This window comes from Orbicella faveolata, unplaced genomic scaffold, assembly GCF_042242905.1.
Source record: "Orbicella faveolata isolate gen_17 unplaced genomic scaffold, um_ofav_v1 contig_13, whole genome shotgun sequence".
Classification (NCBI taxonomy): domain Eukaryota; kingdom Metazoa; phylum Cnidaria; class Anthozoa; order Scleractinia; family Merulinidae; genus Orbicella; species Orbicella faveolata.
In genome coordinates this window covers 31707515-31727500 of record NW_028301540.1, presented here as the reverse complement: position 1 = coordinate 31727500, position 19986 = coordinate 31707515, and the positions used below count along the sequence as shown (strand labels likewise).

Here is a 19986-nt window from a genome sequence, read left to right as displayed (position 1 = left end):
TCAACTTAATGCAGTCTTTGCAAACAATTACACGATGAAAGCAATGTAGATTCTCTGTCACAACTTTGTCTAGCGATCTTCGTATTTGACAAGAAATATGCGAAATGTAATAAAATTATACATTATATTTAATGAGCTGAAAATGTCTCTAGACATATCAAAATGATAAAATATGTTCGTCAATTGACAGTTGTCCATCCTGCCACGTACAGTTTAATGTACACTGACTAAGACTTGTGACGCGGTGGGGCCATTATTCAGCCAATTTGAAACAATGTTTTGACTTGAACAAGTCTGCTTTTCTCTAATACAAGTGAAAAAAGATCAAAGAGATCTAAAGTAGCTTTCTTAACCTTAGTTGGTCTCTACAATTTGTGTAAACTTTACTTTGTACTTTGCTGTAAAAAGCGTGGCGGTTATAGCATCACTTCGATAACTAAAGCTATTGCAGAACAATCTGACGATGAAAGTATTCAGTTAATGTAGTTAAATTCTCTGTCACAACTTTGTCTAACGATCTTCGAATATGACAACAGGAAAATACCAAATATGATAAAATATATACATTACTTAATAAGTTGAAAATGTCTCTGGACATATTAAAGTGATAAAACACGCTCATCAATTGACAGTTGTCAAAATCCATCCTGCCACGTACAGTTTAGTATTCACTGACTAAGACTTGTGACGCGGTGGGGCCATTATTTAGCCAATTTGAAACAATGCTTTGACTTGAATAAATCCAATTTTCTCTAATACAAATAAAAAGAAATAAATGAGGCGATTAAAGTATCACCTCTGTAGCTAAAGCTATGTCAAAACAATCTGGCGGTGATATACTATGTAAAATTCTGTCACGACTTTATCTAACGATCTTCCTAATAAAAAGCAGGAAATATGCGAAATATGGTCAGATATATACATTACATTCATGTTAATAACGAGTTGAAACGTCACTGGGCACATCAAAAGTGATGACAAATGTTCGTCCACATCACAGTCATGTCAAAATCCATTCTTACACATGTGTGCTGCTGGCATTGTTCTGGCGGACATCATCAAAGCGTACAGTTTAGTATTCACTGACTAAGACTTGTGACGCAGTGGGGTCAGCCTATTTTAAACAATGCTTTGACTTGAATAAGTCTGCTTTTCTCTTGCTTGAACTGCACTGAAGTGATCAGGAGTACCTCTTTTACTCATTTGATGGATTCTGCGGCGAAAACGTTATGCCATTCGCGACAGGCCCCTGAAGATTGAAACTTACAACAAAATACACCAATGCCCCTGGTGTAAAGTCCCTCTCCACTTTGCCAATGTCTGCGTTCTTGCCAACATAAAGCTCAAGATTGCCCTGCACCAGCTCAATGTAGAGTGTTGACTTTCCTAGGCCACTTGATTGCTTCACTCGAATTCTTCCTTTGCACTCTAGCAATTTCCGTCTGCTATCAACTTGCCAAAATTGATCGGGAGAGTAGTCCGTTTGTCCAAGTAACTTGTTGCGACTAATGAGGCGAGACATACCTTTTCCTTCCTTGCCTACATAGATTGTGGCATAAAGTCTTCGCAAATGATTCTGAGATTTTTCTTTGCACTTCTCCAAGGCTTTGATGTACGTCGGCATAAACTCCAGTGTGTTGCCATCAAGAATTTGTAGGAAACAGATAACCATCTGGTAAAAATCTGGAAGGCAATCATGAGTTGAGACCACTGACCATTTCTCGCAGACGTGAAAACCTTGGTCAAGGCTGTAAGATCTTGCTCCGGTCACCAGCATGCAGACTTTCATCAAGTGATGAGCCAAGCGATACTCGTCCTCTTTAAGAACAAGATCTTCCAGAAGTTTGAGCAGGAACTCAAGATCTCCTTTCTTCAAACTATCGATTTGCTGCTCGCTGTTCGTCAACATGAAGTGGGCTTGAAGTCGTTTAAGCTCCAGCTGCGATGACTCTCGGAAATGCTTAGTTGTACAAATTGCTCTGCAGGCCTGGACAATGTCTTCGTCAGCTTTAAGCCTGCCTAAAGGCACATATCGTCTGCGAAACGTCTTCATCAAAGACAACCTCAACTTGTTAGACAGCCGTTTCGTTTCTGCGGGATCTGCCAGATAAGATACACTTTGGACCATGTTATCAACAACATCTAAGAGATGAAAAGAATCACTTATGCAAGTCCGAAAGAAGGGAGGAGACCGATTAGTCACAAAAGCCAAAGTCTCTTCTGCATCATGATTGCAAAGGTTGTTCATGATCCATTTAATGCACAGCAACCAAACGTCTACTTCGCCAATTAAAGGATGCGGGTAGGTTGGAGGGAAGGTTCGTGCTTCACGATGTGCCTGAAGAACTTTACTGGCCATTGCTTCCAGTCTGGTCAGATCCTCAACTTCCCCTCTATGGATCATGTCCTTCAGTTCAAAATAAAGGACAACACCTTTAGTGTGACACAAATTTTTGTATCCACCTTTTGAAGACGAAGATCCATGAACTTGCAAGGCACGTTGAATAAGTTCCTTTGCTTTTGGAAACGATGGAGGTTCCTTCTTGGCGCAAAATCGTGCTGCGTTGGCGAACATCACCGAGTCATTTGTCTTCTCAGCTACTTTACAAAAGATTTCGGCTGCACGATTTGAGTCAGTATTCTTCAGCTCTTCAAACAGAATGGAGAATTTGAACTTCTCGATGTGTCCTGTCTTGACCTTGTTGTAGATGAACAGTTCGTTAAATACAGGTAGCAGCGTTTCGTGTTGGTAGATGGGAAACTGAAGAAATCGGTCCACTATTCCAAAAAGGTCACGCTTCTGCTCTAGATACACCCTCTTAAGCACTAAGTCTGCGACTAATGGATGCTGAAACGTGTAGCTTTCTGGTGGCTTTTGGTTTCCAGAAGGTGTTGGCTTTGCAGGTATCATTAAATTCATGAGGTACTCAGAGAAAAGCTGCGTAATATCATCGTAGGTAGCACTCTTCTTGTTATCTGGCAGGACCGTGAACTGTTTGAAAGCTTCATGCAGAAGAATTGCTGGGGTCGGAAGATTTGCATACTTTTGTAAGAAGGCCACAACTGCAGCGATTTCTTGTTGAATTCCGCCCAGTTCGTTGAAGGTGTCTTCGATTATCTTCACAAGTTTAGGACGAAACTCTTCCATCATGGAAAGAAGGGGGAAATGGAACACACGACATAGGCCAGATAGGACTTGTCTCTTGACCAGTGCCTCGTCAATGGTGACCAGGTACTCTTTGTACTTCGACTTGAACTCATTCAGATCTGTGACCGATTCTTCCAATTTAACATTAACATGAAACACTTTGTGCACGTGAGAAGACTCCTTTTCCTGCACTCCTTTTGAAGAGGCTTTTGATCCTCGGAGACAGCGCAATAAAATGGCCCGTTTTCCCCTGCTTTGAAGAATTCGTGCAAGTTTGTTTGAGAGGCCTTCTATAGCACCGGACTGTTTTCCATCGATCAAAACTAGTGGAGTTGTGTTGCATATTTCTTCAATCGATGATATTCTCTCTGCAAGTGCGTTCGCAAAGACGTTGTCTTCATCCAAGTAGTGATGAGAGCTGATGTCGATTAATCCGCACGGGTATTCCTTGTGCAGATCCCACAGTACACGGCGGGCAATTGTTGTGCCCCCAGCGCCTGGAGAATGTCTAATTTCCACAATGCTCGGCCGTGCTAGGCCTTGGTCAAGGAGCCGTTGAACGTGTATCTGGATGTCTCTCTCGATTTCTCTTCTAGCATCATGATTGTCAAAGAGACTGGCAAACGAAATTTCATTTCCGGACAAGAATGACTTTCTCTGCTCCTCTAAGTATGTCTCTTGCTGGTCCTGAGGCTCAGAAGAGTTACTATTGTCTTCTGGTAGATCTTCACATCCTATGTACAGAACTTCCAAGTATTCCTTGATGTAAAGGTACTGTCTTGGACTGAGGTAAACTGGGACTCCAGCATGGGAAGTTGGCATGCGGAGCTTCCGATCCGTCGACGTACCAAGCACGTCTTTTAAACCCAGGTTAAGAATCTTTGGGCACAACTCAAAATCATGAACATTGAATTTGTCCGGGCTGCTGGTCCAATTCTTGTTATTGACAGACACAAATGTCACGTCATGTTTGTTAAAGTTTTCGATTAGACGACTCAATGTAACTTGCAAATAGGGTCTGCTGTGGTCAGTGAAGGGAAGAATTAGACATACCACGGGCTTCAACTCGTCAAATGTGTCTGGGTCCGAGCAACATCGAAACAAACTGTTGATGTCTTTCACTGAGGAGGCTTCCCATTCTGAAAACTCCTTACGACCACCGCCGTCATCGCCAGCTCTTCCATTAACAAACAACCACTGGATTTTTTGGGGATCGATCTGTCGTAACAAACTTTTCATCGTACACTGTTTTAATTCTGCTGGTGTAAACATGCTTGCTAGATTACTCATTTTACCTTCTTTTGAAATGAACTCTCGATAAAATCCGTTCTCTTCAGACTTGGGATCGAAATCTAAGATCATCTTCCAAGGGACGCCTCTTAAACTGGAATAGCACTCTAGCTCCTCATTCCGCATGGCATCCGTGACAAGAATATACTGATTCTTCTGGGTGTCGAAATCACCAACCGCATGACGAAACTTCAACCATTCGTCCCACTTGGGACCACTGAGATCTTCTGCGCCAGCAGGCGTTTTGGAGGCCCCATCAGCTGATTGACTGGCAATGAACGAATCCAATTTTCTCTCTATCGATTCAAGCTTCTTTTCACATCGATAGTGTCTATCTCGTTCTGCCATAAAGAGCTGTTTGTAGTGTTCTGCAGCAACGAGCTCTTCCTCTGAAGAAAGAAAATAGATAAAAGAATAATACATCCACAAGATGTGTTGCCAACGCAATCATCACCCCTTCTCAGATGTAAATATTTTCGCTTTCTCGTGCTATGATCTAAACCCACTATATAGGTGTTCCTAGTATGTTTTCTAAGCAAATGATACACCTTTCAAGTCTAGAAAATCTGTTGAACGCACCAGTGTTCCGCTCGTGCATTCACCAGCAACTTTTGAGTCCGTGCCATAGACAATTTTGTCCATATGATGTACATGTTCTACACCTCAAGCGCGCATCATGAAGATGATGATGATGATGATGATTTGTTCGTACGCCGCATGTTCGATATAAACAGGTTTCCCCACATATTCTGAGTTTGGAAAAAGGTTACGATTCAGCGTCAGCGACAAAAAATATTAATTTGAAATATCCACAAATACACAATACGCTCTCAGTTAATAAAACGAAAATCGTTTCCTCGGTGATGGATTATATTGCTTTGGAGCGACATCTCATGTTATATATATCATATTTTGTGGTTACCTGATTTGAGCTTGAGCGCTGCAATAACATAAGAATCAGCCCCAAGTGTAATGAAGTTCTTGGACAGCAGAGGCCAGTAATGGTTGAAATCGGCATCAGACATCCTGTCTGTGGAAGGATGTCCCAGCAACTTGTTACGGCACTTCTTTAATTCGTGGAGGGCAATGTCATAGCCGGGTCTCCTGCTGATCTCCAGAGCACATTTTGTAGAAAACAGAAGAACAGATGTCATCAATGAAAAGTCCCATTCTTCTATGTTTCCTCTCCTGAAACATGCTTCTTCCTCTCTACCGATATACATGTTTCCTTTATCGAGGGCAGCTGCATCACCCGGCGTATTCGACCAGGAGGGATGGATTTGTTTAAACAGCTCCCTAAGAGCTTGAAGACCGACTCCATACACCAGCTTGAAAATGCACAGTATGTTCCTTCTGGAAAAGAAAAAGATGTAGAGAACTTTTTAAAAATTAACGGACTAAACAGAAACATATCAGTCCATGAGATTGGGCAAGATAACTTTGTTATCGCTCACCAGAATTCCAACGAATCGCATTTTTACAGCTACGGATAAACTACAGCTAAGTGTTGTTAAGAAATCATAAAAAAACTGTAACGAAAGGTTTTCCGTGCGGAACTGCGCGATTAAGGACGGATATGGTTTATCAGCTTGGGTGCTGTTGAATACAGGGATAACGTCGCACGGACTTGTCTTGAGGAAAGCTCGGAAGAGTACCGGCTCGCTGCACAGCACTCGCTACTCAATGCCAAAGGTACAAGGTCGTTGTCTCTCGTGAGTCGGACAGTAAATCAGCAAGGACTCTCACCGATCTGGAACTCTCTTGTCTTCTTTATTGTAGATTAAACCTCGTAGTACATAGGTCGAAGGTAACTCAGGATAAATCAAGGTAGATCAAGATAAATCAAATAGTGTACAGTATGTGCTTGCTTATATATGCTTACGGTTCGATAATAATTTCAGGTGAACTTGTCTTATCAATAACAAGTCTTATCAATACCAACATCCGTAAAGGAAGTTGCATGTTAAACGTTTAGATCTTTCGTTCAAGTTAAGTTCAAGGAAATTGCTCACGATATGGGTAAATAATGGTGTTAATTGAAAATAAGCTACTTCGCATCTGAGAACAGGTAATATGAATAAATTATCGATATTAAACGAAATACTGGACAATAAGTGATCTTAAGAGTTAAAGAGAAGTTCCTTTCTATGTCAACATTTATGAATTTATAATTACTCTACATTTAAAATTCATACATTGTTATCTTATGACATTTCCTTTAGATTACAATAAGTTTACAATTTCAAGTAAAGTGCGGAACTAATAGGCCCTTTGCACGATCCGGTCACATGGTACGGAATTAATTATGCTGGGACGCAAGTTACACAGTGGGACTTTCAAAACAAACGAAAGTCGGGCTGGACTGGTGCGAGTTCCTTTGTTTTGGAAGTCCTACTGTGTAACTTGCGTCCCAGCATAATTAATTCCGTACCATGTGACCGGATTGTGCAAAGGGCCTATTCAGTTACGATAAGGAAATACAGAAGAGCAAATATCCCGGTTGGGGGGGGGGGGGTACTCTCTTATATGGGCTATACAGGTATCTGCGGCCCCAAAGGGTATGGTTTTTCAGCGGCATTGGTCATAAATAGGGTATCGATTTTAGCTGATTTTGGCCATTTTGGTCATAAATAGGGTATGGTTTTTGCACTCTAGCCTTGATATGGGTATGTTTGTGAGAACAAGCCACTTTTTCATTATTATTGAAGAGGAAATGAACAAAAGCCCTTCACAAATTATGTTTACGGAAATTTAACATTGGTCTGAACTAGGGAACTAATCATAATGCAGGTCTGAAACAGGGTTTTGATTTAAGGCTCAGGTCATAAATAGGGTTTCGAATTTTTGGTCAGGTCATAAATATCGCAGATTTTAGTTGTAAATAGGGTAAGGGTTTTGGGACGCGGGCCGCACACCCCCACCCAATTTTTCTAGGAGTACCCCCTCGGGGGGGGGGGGGGGCAAATATACGCATAAACCTACTTATGGTTTTGGAGGTATTTCTCTTCTGTGACAAAACATAATGCCGTTGCGAAACGCACGAAAAATACGCACACACCCACAGAATATCTCGGTCATATACGGGTGGCAGATTCCAATAACAGGGACGTCTTAACCCTATACTATAACGCCGCAGTAAACTGACTGAAAAATCCGAAATTAAGCCAAAATTGCGTGCAAAAGGGACGTTACGAGTCGACGCTATACATTACTCAACTCAGTCAAGAGCTTTCCTCATGAAATAGGTCATCGTTCGCGGCCGAAATCTCCCGGCATAGTAAATCGAACGAAATCGAACTAAATTTCAGTCGAACGAAATCGAACGAAATCGAACTCAATTCATGGATTGAGTTCGACAATCGAACGAAATCGAACTCACCGAAAAGAAAAAAAATCGATCGAACCCAAACGAACGTTTAATTTTCGAACTCGTGATTTGTGTAAAACAGGCGTTGAAAATCCATAACCAGAACTTGGAAGCTCGAGTTACTCCAGCCCAGAGTGTAGCGCACGTAGAAATTCCGCAGAAATGGCTTCAGATGCGCTGTGGATTGTAAGTTTCAAACGCGTAGTAAAAGGCTACCAGGAATGCCGCTTTGACGTCAAGGTTGGCGAAGTTTTCAAGGTTTTAAAGAAAATAGACGAGAAAGGCCGAGCGCGGACAATTAGTTACCTTCAACATGAACTGGTTGCTTCCCTGTGGCCTGTAAATGCTTCGATAACTTGGTAAAAGAAGATGTTTGTAAGGGATTCAATAGACCAGGTAATAGATCCAACCGAAATAAACCGGGAATATATTAATTTGCCTCAAGTAGTTAATATTGTGCAACCCTTAAGAAAAACAGGGAAAGCAAAACTTATGCATACTTTTCACTTTTAGTCGGTAGAGTCTGTGGGCCACCATTTGATCATCCTAAAGGTCGCTGGCGAAAAGGAGGTGGTATCAATGCATTTACTATTTATCCTTTCTATCATGACAGTAAGAAGCTCCCAAACGTCCAATATACTGACGCTCGTCCACCCTTACCCTCCTGGTCACTGTTAATTGTTCAAGATGAATTTGAGAGAATCATGTATATCGTTAGTAAGATATTTTTCATAATCACCCATCTGCTGTATGCCGTTGCCTGTGTCGCGGTTAGTAATTTGCTTGTATTTTTGCATAAAAGTAACCCTTGGAGTTGTCTTGCCGCAATTGTAAGTTAGCCAAAAAAGGAAAGGGTACAACAATTTCGGAATACGCCCACGGGAATAATGATAGCTTTGTTCTGTTCTGTTCTGTTCTGTTCTGTTCTCTTAACTGCCGTGGACAGTTTATAAATGGGGTTTCTGTTATTGAATAAATTGTAAAAAAGCACAAGAAAAACCTGCTTTGATGGTCTTGCTTTGGGCTTGCTTTGTATAGGTTTACCAGAGCCAATCGAAAGCAATCCATTTAATTGTGTTCGATTGAGTTCGGTTTCCGAACTCAATCCAACACAATCTAATGGATTAAGTTCGATTGGGCTCGATTTGTTCGATTTAGTTGGATTGGTTCGGAAATCGAACTCACACAAAATTCTGTGTTCGATTTGGTTCGATTGCCGAACTCAATCCATAGATTGAGTTCAGTTTAGTTCGATTGAGTTCGATTTTCGAACGTTCGATTTACTATGCCGGGAAATCTCTATGGCTGCAAAAATGCGATTCGCTGATAATCTGATCGGCGAAACGTAGAAAAACAGAGCGGATTTCAATTGGGAGTCGAAAGTAATTACTTTGATTTTGGTTTTACTACAGTTTGAGATTGGCTGAGTAGTCTATTGGTTTGGCTTTCGTTTTACAACACTCGATTCAAAACCGCGCTAATAATAAATAATATCTTATATCTTAACAGAGCTTAGAGCGGTTTTCAATTGAGCGTCGTAATATAAGACCAAAACCAAACCAATTACATACTCAGCCAATCTCAAACCGTAATAAAACCAAAACCAAAGTAATTGCCTGATAACTTTCTGCACTCAATTCCAAACCACTCCATTGAGAACACTAAATTATGATATATTGTAACAGAAAAATGGAAAAACTTAGAACAAAATCTATTAGAAATTTAATCTAAAATTACGGTACATGATAGATTTGAAACTGAAAGCTAAGATGCAACCGTTGACAGTTTTTTTTTGACCCGCTGAGTCTCTTAATCACGGTGTTGCAGCAAAACATACAGCTCAGCAGGCAGCACAAAGGCCAATTGTCTACTAAACATGGTGATGACCTCAGTTGAAACTGCTGACGTCACATGCACAACGCGTGACTGTGAACAGGCAAAGAAATTGAAACTGATATCATGTGGAAATCTGATTGCGAACGGACATAAACAATCCTGCATCACGGGAGGAAATACCTGGCCACGGATAATATCATGTTAAAATAAACAGTATAACGAATATAGTAAGATCTACGGTCGCGTTAAGTTTTAAACGCAGTATCTACTTTATTATGTAGATTTAAGTTTCATCTAAGGTCATTACCATGGGTGTTTAGTAAACAATATAAGCCTTCGCGCTGACGAAACCCCGACCGGGTCGAAGCTAGCTTTTCGCTTGGACTCCGTCGTTGTTCGCATTGAATCATCAGCCTCAGTTTTGTATAAGTATCTTCCACTTATTAAACATCACAGTGGTTCTAAAACAGGACTTTTTCTCCCAGCAGCCTTTTAGTCGTGTAGGAAGGCGTTTTGTTTTTATACGTTTACTACGTGAAAGCTCTCTTGAACGCACAGCCCCTCTCTCAAACCAGCTGCAGCCAACAGCCCGAACAGCTAATTCACTGATACCCAGTGTCGACCAGAAGTAATTTCCTTATCTAATGAAAGAGGTCTGCGGAGTTTGCAGTTCACAATTTCAATTTACCTAAATAATAGCTTATCACGTATTCAAAATGAATGAGCTCGAGTCTGGCAGACTCACCGGGTTTCTCAAAAGTGATGCAACATGGCCACTGATTCTCTATACACGATATTTCAAACATCTAGATGAGGTTAATCAGTTAATTATTTTCGTGATCAATAACCTGCTTCAGCAATGGAAATGGTATGAATCAAGATGCATTGCGCAGACAGTCATTAATTATTACTCAGTTAAAGTAATGGATATAGATTAAGCCAGAATCTAACGTTGAATATCAGTGAATCTCTCTTTTGTTTCCTCTATTTTTTAAGCTTTGAATCTGAAACAAGTGGAATGACTAACTCTTCAAGGTCTGACATTGCAACTGATCCTTTCCCAGCTTCGTAGAATCCTTGACGACGCGTCCTTGACGTACTCAGGTCGCATTAATTCGCGATCGATCTGTTGATTCATAAGTGAATACTACAATTTCAAGATAAAAGTACGCAAGAAATGTGATTTCCATCATTTAAAAGCAAAAGCCTGAAAAAAAAACCCAAAAAAAACAAGAGAAAAAAGGCAACGAAACTTAACAACGTACGATTTACGAGTGTTCGCCTGATGCATCTTGGAACTGCTTACGTTGCACTTTCGCTTTCACTTCAGACACTCCTGGAATTTAACTTCTCCACCTATTGGGAAGCCTATCATCTTAGTCAGCCTGATGCGCTTGTGCCGTTCACTTTTCATGTACGCAACTTGTATGATTGTTAACTTTGTCAAACTGCAAGTGGCTGTAAGTGTTTCTTGAAATTCCACTGAGCGCAACCGTCACGATTCGTTCCACTGAAGTTATGGCAACCTCGTTCCCAGGGTCCTCTCTCTACCTCGAGAAAGTACTTTCTCGAGGTTGAGAGAGGACCGTGGGAACGAGGTTGTGGTATCACCAGTGTGACGTCACGCTGATTCAAAAATGCGTCCTGGGGACGAGTCAAGTATAAACTCTCTTTGGAATCTGTCACCTTAGTTACACTTTCGTGTTCACAAATGTAGTTTCTGTCTCTGAGATTTCGGCTGTGAATTTGAATTCTAATCCATTAACAGCCTTACATCCCATTTTCCGCACGAAAAATTCAATAATTCCTACTTCCCGCCTCGAAAATAACCAAACTTTGACTCCCACCGACTCCTTGCAATCCCATATCTCGCCTTCAAATTTCCTTCCATCCCACATCCCGCCAGCGAAAAAACGCTCCTCCCGCATCCCGCCAACCAGCTAGACCGTTAATTTGCGATCCGATACATTTTGCAACAAGCTATGTATCAAAACTGAGTGTGTATACATTTCATATGATAAACATGGGCGGTAATATCATAGTACCCTCCCTCGCTACATCTCATTTTTTTCCTTCTCCCTTTCAAAAAGAAAAATAACAATAAAAAACGCCTTATCGCAGGTTAACCTCAGTGCTTAGTACGATACCTCCGTTCAGAATTTGGGACGGATCATTATTTTTTGAAGGGGGCGGGATAGGCACTTATAGATTGCGCTAGCATAATTTTTTGGCATAGTTTGGAACGACGAGCATAATTTTTGCACTTTTTGTAAAAGTAGCACTGCTAGCATAATCAGCATATTTTAAACATTTTTTAAAGGGAACATTACCAGAGTCATGACTTGCTTGTAAGATTGATTATTTTCAAGTTCTGTCCATGGTTCACTTTTTTTTCTTTTTTTTTTTCAATTTTGCAATGTCTTTGGGGAACTGGGAAGAAGGTTAGCGCAGTACTGCCTCATTCGTCGTCTAGAACGTCTGGACGACTGAGTGCACCGGAAGTGAGACTGTTTCTGTCCCAGCTCCCTATTCACAGGCAACAAAATGGCGTCGAGTAACTTACACATGCGAGAAGAAGAACAGTCACCCGTTAGGCCAGAACCCGCTCAAAATAAGCAATATCAGAACATCTTAAAAATAAAGAAGATATACATTATGAGCAAGAGATTATCTCTTGCCATGCGTCATTGACAATAAATATATCATTCTCGTCCCCAGTGCTACTCGTCTTAAAATGTCGTGACCAAAGGAAACAGAGGCTCTGGGGACGAGAATGTAAATATATAATTTGGACTTGTTTTGTGTCCTTTTTTTTTTGAAAAGCATACTTAAAGAAAAAGTAGCATAATTTTAAAAAACGAGCATAATTTTGAGCATAATTTGGAAAAAAAAACAGGCAATGCTAGTAGCATAATAGGCTACTTTTCCTAGCTAATCTATAAGTACTACTAATCTATATTTTACCTCAATTGCTACTTGTCTCGCAATCTGATTGGCTAATTTGCCGTTGTCGATAAGAGTCTAGACAACGCTGTTTGCGTCAATGTGTCACGCTCTTGATCACGCCTAAAAGAAACATTTTCTTTGACGTTGATATTGTGGTTAAAAACAAATTGAATGTGGTTTAGCGTTGTCTGTACTCTTATCGACAACGCGTATGCCTCATCACAGTGGTCAAAATTTGTTGTGGACTCAGTCGGCTGTGCCTCGTGAGTCCACAGCATTTTGACCACTGTGATGCCGCATACGCATTCTCGATAAGAGTACAGACAACGCTAAACCACATTCGATTTGTTAAAGTGCCTAGGGCGGGATTGGGCAATTTTTTGGGACCTGGATAGTAGAAGCACTTGCTTGCTTTTTTCCCCATGGCTCCCTTGTCCAATTCTTTTTTCAGCAGTTTCTGTTGTGCAGGAATTTTTTTTATTGGAAATTCCCCGATTTCCCAACCCGGTTCCCCAACCCGGTTCGTTTGGCTTTCAAGCGCGGTCAGTGCAATCAAGAGTGGGGACTGGGTTTGACCTCGATTCAGTGCGAGTTCGTCAAGTACAGTGGGAATTTTTTAAAATTGTAAGCTGCCACGATCACTGCCTCGAGAAGGTTAGTTTAAAACCGTTATCTCTTGCTTCGTTGTTTTCATGGGTGATAATAGAGAAACAATCCATTTACTGATGTTGCTGAACGCCGACGCGGATTCGCAATACAGCGATAATATTTATTGATCCTCAGTCAGCGAGACAGTTCTATGTTTACTTTCTGTTCTTGAGAGACAACCGTCAGGACTTCATCACACTGTGAAGTTTTCTAGATCTCTGATCTCTGATCTTCCTCTCTCTTTTCTCTTAAAACTCTGATCTGTCCGTAAAAAATGAGCTTAGTATTGTGTTCTCCAAGATTATCATCAAAGATTAACTTCTAAAAGATTCATTTAACACTTATTACCGGTAAACACGTAAGTTTACATTAGCCGTATGGTGCTCACGGCCAATACAACTGCATAGTTCAGTTGGCAGTTCTGCTAGAGAGCTTCCAGGTGTTTTTTCAGTTTTGTACAATTCTCCACATTAATTATGTATGTGGCAATTAGTGCCATTAAGTTCAGTAGAGAATTCAGATGTGCTCAAGGAGAGGAGAGGAGGGAAGAAAATGACGTTTAGTTGCAAGAAATTTATTTTACCGTCGAAATACTTTAGGGAAATGAAAAATTCTTCCAAACAGTGCCTGTTCAAGATAGCTAAAAATACAACTACATGTATTTAATTGATTCTTTCTACCACCCTCATTCCATCCACTCAAAGAGACAAAATCAAAAAAGCTGCCAAATCTGGAGGAAGTAAAGAATCATGGTAAATTTGAGACTTTGAAAAGATATTTTAGACATTTAATATACTTTAGACTTTTATTTTTTAGAGGACCCTCCTCAAAACCACCTCTAGGTGATTGGAGGCCTCCTCTTAAAATACTAATTTGTTTTTATTATTCATTATTTATTATCATTATTATTATTATTATTATTATTATTATTATTATTACATTATGGCAAATTAGTTACTAACAGTATATTTCTTGCATCTAAAGATGAACTTTTTCAAGAGGAAGCGGAAACGTGATGATGACAAAGAGCTTGTTGAAAGAGAGCCAAAAAAATCAAGAATTGTGTCTTTAGTACAGAAGGCAGGACATAATTTAAAAGAAAAAATTGCTGTTGCAGTGAAGGCACTGACTTCACGAACATATTCACAGGATGTGAAATCATTCCTTTTCACTACACCTGCTGGGCCACTGAGATCAGCTCGGTACATAATGACTCCAGTGCAACCATTCAGTGCTGTGAAGTCATCAATTGAATGGAGGTAGGTAGGTGTATTTAGAGCAGTGAACTTGCACTTTGAACCAAGGACTACAGAAAACTAATCCACTAGTGCCAGGGTGGAGGAATGGAATTTAAGACAGGTGTCCTACAGATCGCTGATAATCCTAGACTACCCAGTAATGTTAACCCACAGGAAAATACAAATGAATTAATATTTCTGTTTACAAATCATCATTGGTGTAAGTTAATTTTTCTTTTATCACTGAGGGCCCATGCCTATGATCTAACACATTAGTAAATAATTTAAAATTGAAATTATAACTGAGAAATGTTTCATTTTGTCTTTCAGGAATCACTCCTACTACATATTGGGCACCACAATAGAAGTTACAGAGAGCCACCATCATGAGTTCAAGACTGGTGGAGGAAATTATCCAATCAGTATACTTCCAGAGGTATAGAGAGTTCAATCTGTAACAAATAATTTACAACTTGTGTCCTGCTGTTTGGTTTTTCTGCATGTTGTGGCTCAATACTTAAACCCTTGGTACAAAAAAGCATTTTCCTGTGTTTCATATACATTAATATTACGGTAATCATAAATACACTAGTACAAAGGAAAATACTAAATTGTCCTGAGGCAGGGTTTTCATTAACATTTTCATCAGAGGGTAACTGGTTTTCACAGGCGGGCAAAGCTATTAAGAACTGAACTTCTCTGTAAGAAAAACTTCCTGCTAGATAGTCAAACCAGCCGGGCAAAATAATTGTCCTCACAACTGGTTAGTTTACCCGGTGCCCAGCCCTCAATGAAACCCCTGCCAAGGGTAAGATTAAATGGCAACATTATACATTTGATGATGATTTAGTGCTCTCATAATCCCATAAGGGTGGATTAGTGATGGCAAGGATGTTCAAGCTGTAAGGGTTTTGAGCACTGTTGAACTTCCCATAACCGTACAACTGTGGGACGTTGCCTAGGTGCCCATTTACGGGAGGTGTCTGCATGGAGGATGTTAGCAACTTTATAGCACCATAAGGGACTAGAGGCATGGGGCATAGACAGGCTGCTACAAAATGATTTATGATCTTTGTTCACCTGGTTGCAGCATGTCCGGAAGTATGGCTCTGCCTTCTTGAATTCAGATGGTGGTGTTTTAATGGCAGGCATACTAGATGATGGTAAGTTATACATGTATTGTGTTAATAAACAATCCTCAGTCTCTAAACTTAGTGACTTAGTAGGGGAGAGACTAATAATTGTCAAGTGAAAAATAAGTATTCATCAATAACAGGAAAACAAACTTTGTGATCAGTGTTTCTCTAAATTTATTTAGGAGCACCTTACATTGATTTTTTTTTTGCCAAACAATAGTTTTAATTCGTAAAATGATCATCGCTATGTACAGTAGATGACAAGAATTCCAAGCAATATTTGACTTGGGGATTGTACTTCTGAGATTACCAAAGGAGGGGGTCATGATCAGGAAGTAATAATTTCTACTTTGATTTCCTTTGTAGGCACTGTTCGTGGGATCTGTTGCTCCCCAGCTATGAGAAGGAGAATCACAGACACTGTACGTCGAGAATTTTCTGAGTTTCTTCCTAAGGTGGATCCATCATTTTACAGGTGAGAAAACAGACACTAAGACATTTTAAATGCAGTAGTCTGAAATAGTAGTAGTCTATTTTTTGTGGGAGGCGCGTTGGCCTCATGGTTAGTGCACTCGACTCCAAAGTGAGCAGTCCAGGTTCAAGCCCAGCCGGGGACATTGTGTTGTGTACTTGGGCAAGACACTTTTCTCTCATTAAAGTGCACGTAATTGAAGTGCAAATGGCATTGGTATCCATTTACAAAATGTTCAAATTGAATACCAGTAATTGGACACCCATGTGATCATGCACCAATTACGTGATAAATAGGTGCATGGAGAACCAGTTACAATCAAGAATTTTGTAATAGATATGATTAAAAGTGGTATCCAATTACAAAATGTTTTAATTGGATACCTGTAAATGGACACCCACATGATCTTGTGCCGGTTACAATCAAGAATTTTGTTATAGTATACGATTAAAAGTGTAATATTCAAATCTTAAACAGTCTTTTGATTTTTTCCCAACAGGGTAAAATTTGTGCCAATTATTGAAGCACAAACCTGTCGAGAAAGACGAGAGGGTCAGCACACATTTGTCAATGATATTTACGTGGTAGAAATAACAGTTAAAGCTGGAGTGAAGGGAGAGTTATATGAGACCAACAAGCACCAGGTACCAATACAAGCAGCTAGAAATAGTTCTGTTAATTTTTGTCTTTAAAGATTTAAAAAAAAACTTCCGTCAGGCAGGTGTTTCATAAAGGGCAAGACCTGCAGAGCAAATTGGGAGAGGTATTCTGGGCCAAACGGTTAGTGCACTTGACTCCAGATCATGCAGACTGTGTTCGAGCTTTGGGACATTGTGAGGTGTTCTTGGAGAAGATACTTTACACTCACAGTGCCTCTCTCCACCCAGGTGTATGAATGCTTACTCCTCATCTGGCAAATTTAATGCAATGGACTATCATCCCATCCACCAAAGAGGGAGTGGAAGTACTCCTAGAAACTTCATTTAAATGGAAACCAGAGATAACTGGCGGTCTGATGGGCTGCTAAGCTTCAACACAGAGTTCATCCTACAGGACAAATTGGTCCAAGCTGGGAATAATTTTTTCCTACCCGGTTTGACATAAAGAGGTTTAGTTGAAAGAGATTTGACTGCCAGTCAGAAAACCAGTTGCTTTCCTGCTGAAAACTTAAATGAAACCTAACTTTATTATTTTTTGAAATTGTAGGTATACATCAGACGGGAAAGCAGCGTCCAGGGACCGCTGAATCCTCTACAAATAAAAGACATAGTAATACAGAAATACAGAGAGGTGAGTTTATTTTGCTTGTTCAAAAATACCATAAAGTAGCATGAAACTTTCAGGATCTCAAAACTTTAAAAAAATTTCTTAAATCCTAAAGTAGGATCATAGACATTCAGGGACAGCAGGGACCTTATTAGCGGAGCTCCTGCGCGCCGAAGATGCACAAGCGGAGCCCCATACCTTAGAAAGTTTGGTAACCCATCGATCTCAAAACTTTTGTTTGTCACGTGACTGTCTGTACACCAAGCCCCATTCCTTGAAAAGTAAGAGAGTAGCACCATTACCAGAGCCCTGTACATCTTTGATATTGGACATCCATGTTATGATTAATTGACACCTGTCAAAACAAGGTATTTGCTGACCAGTATTACGTGACCACATAGCAGGCTCAGGTCAAGAGCTCATCGAGGTTGTGTGTTTTTTTTAAGTTGACCACTGACCAGTTTCTGGGTTTTCGATTGGATCGTGGGCTCAAGCCAGGTTATTACTCTGGAGGAGAGGGAGGGAGTACATGCAAAGGCAAAATTTTGGCGCAAATTTAACGCTGACATGTCATTGACTTTTCTTCCAACATATTCCCTGTACAATCATCTGTTGGACAGTCCCTGATATATTGTGTACATAATTTCTGTAATCTTAGGTACACTCATTAGGTATGGCTTGTTAAAATGTAACTAGAAAAAAAAAATAGTGACATCACATGCTGAACAATCCCATGCTCACAAATTATCATTTCTTGAGTTTCTTATCCTGGGGAAAAAATCCTCCTTTCAATTATGGTTAATTATTGTAATCAGGAGCTCTGCTTTTACACTTGGCTAAATCTATATATTAACTTGGATTAACTCATATAAAGGCAAAAATATACAAAATTATTTCTAAAGATTTCACCTGCGAAAGGGGAGCTGTACTTTGGGTTTAATTTGTGACTTATCAATAAGTTTGCTGATTAAAAGTTCCTGTAAATAGTGGTAATATCTCTTGTTTTCTCAAATTAAGCGATATAACGTTCCAAACACCATTACAGTCATGATTTCCTTTGTTTAAACTTGATGAATTATTAACGAGTTTGGAATAAGAGGTGTCTGTTTTCTGAGATTAGCATTTGTGTCACTAGATCATAGAGCAGAGAAGGCTTGACGCAGTGGCTCCAGACTCGCTAACATGTGCTGAAGAGGTTTCTTCTAAGGAGAAAAATGATGCAATTAGCGCTGTAAAGAGTGAGAAAGACACAACACACACACCTTCAGCCAAGTCAAAATCAAGAAAAGTTATTGTCATTTCCCCTTGAATTGCTGTAACTTCCTTTGCAAAATGTTTATACATTGTTATTCAACCTTAATTTGGTTAAATCTCTACTGTAATTAAAGAGTTGAAAATATTGTATATATTTAATTATATGATTCTGTACCATGTAATATTACAGGGAAAGTTTCAGAGTTTAAAGATTATTTTGTATTTTTAGAAAGATTAATTCTGAATTTCATAGTTATTATATAAACCATTCAGCTAAACACCCCGATTTACCTTAAAGTTAAATTGAGTTAGTTGTTAATGATAGGACAAAATAGAGATAAACCAAATGTTTGTAGGAGAAAAGCTATTGTAATCTAAAGACTCCATGAGCCGAATTGCGAATCTCGCAAGTTGCCACACCCACTTTACAAGCAGATAGCCGCGCAACTTTACTGACTTTTACTAATCTCGGTGACATAAGCTGTGCCTTCCCGACAATGGCGTATAACTATCAGAGAAACGACCTCGTTTCACTGAGGAGAAAATCGCCTTTAATCCTTAATTCTTAAAACTACGGCTGCATACGTGTATGCACACGAACAATTGCGTCTCTGTTTTTATGTTGTAGTCCGTTATTTTGTGGTCCTTGATATTCACCTCTGAAAATTATACTAAAACAATTATTCACCTCAGGCTCCGTGAACATTGGTAAATCCACTTCGCCTTCGGCGAGTAATTGTTAAATATTTTCGCGCCAAACGGAGGCTCTTGTGTTTATTATCTTTCAAATATTTTTCGCAACACGCACAGTTTTGAAATTGGGGAATATCACTCGGATTTTCGCCAGTTTTTTATTCATTCAGGTGTTGCGTTTAGACCAATCGCGCGTTGTTGTTTTCGCTGCTTTTTGGCTGGTTTTGCCGTTTTTATAAAGAAAGGAAGAAATTTTTTACGCCGTTTAGTTTAAAACATATAATTGTATTGTATAATTTACATACTTTCAACGCACAAAATTATATTCTTTTCAAAATTTTAGCCTTAGGTTTATTCTCAAAATATTCTTAAAATTTCGAAAATTTCAGCCTCGATATTCTTTCATTGTATAAATTATATTCTGATAAGAAAGAAAGAGTGTACATTGGCACGAAATAGAAACCATTCCATGACTTCCATCTGTAAACATTGCTAGCTTTCGCTTACACTCGCAAGGAGAGGGGAAAAAATGGAGAAGATGAGAACGCGTTCTTTTTAGCGTGTTTATGGACTTCAACTTCGTGTTGGTCCATACGATAAACACGCAACAAAAGAACTTGGCCAATATCCAGCCATCTTGACCTCACGCTTCTTTAACAACCCCTATATATATCCCTTGTCCCCTTGAAATA

General features: G+C 39.7%; 2 protein-coding genes across 4 annotated transcripts in view; one reads left to right on the top strand and one right to left on the bottom strand.

Annotated features, from left to right (window-relative positions):
• Positions 1-11190, bottom strand: part of LOC110050052 (uncharacterized) — an 11544-nt gene extending 354 nt beyond the window's left edge. Inside the window, exons 1-4 of one of the 3 annotated variants that reach the window (XM_089285478.1) lie at positions 10907-11190; positions 10669-10767; positions 5361-5791; positions 1-4827 (exon numbers count right to left, since the gene is read on the bottom strand). The exon at positions 1-4827 is cut by the window's left edge and continues 354 nt beyond it. In XM_089285478.1, coding sequence (XP_089141604.1) covers positions 1196-4827; positions 5361-5791; positions 10669-10685 — 4080 coding nt within the window. In that variant the 5' untranslated portion in view covers positions 10686-10767; positions 10907-11190 and the 3' untranslated portion in view covers positions 1-1195. The remainder of the gene's footprint in view (positions 4828-5360; positions 5792-10668; positions 10768-10906) is intronic. The other 2 variants (XM_089285479.1, XM_089285480.1) reach the window with 2 other exon arrangements.
• Positions 11191-13023: 1833 nt separating this feature from the next.
• LOC110049924 (uncharacterized) lies at positions 13024-18751 on the top strand. Its single transcript, XM_089285477.1, has 8 exons — positions 13024-13241; positions 14220-14494; positions 14804-14909; positions 15564-15636; positions 15976-16084; positions 16581-16725; positions 17288-17371; positions 18483-18751. Exons 2-8 carry the CDS (start codon positions 14220-14222, stop codon positions 18654-18656), a joined length of 966 nt encoding a protein of 321 aa, XP_089141603.1. The 5' UTR covers positions 13024-13241; the 3' UTR covers positions 18657-18751.
• Positions 18752-19986: the final 1235 nt, after the last annotated feature.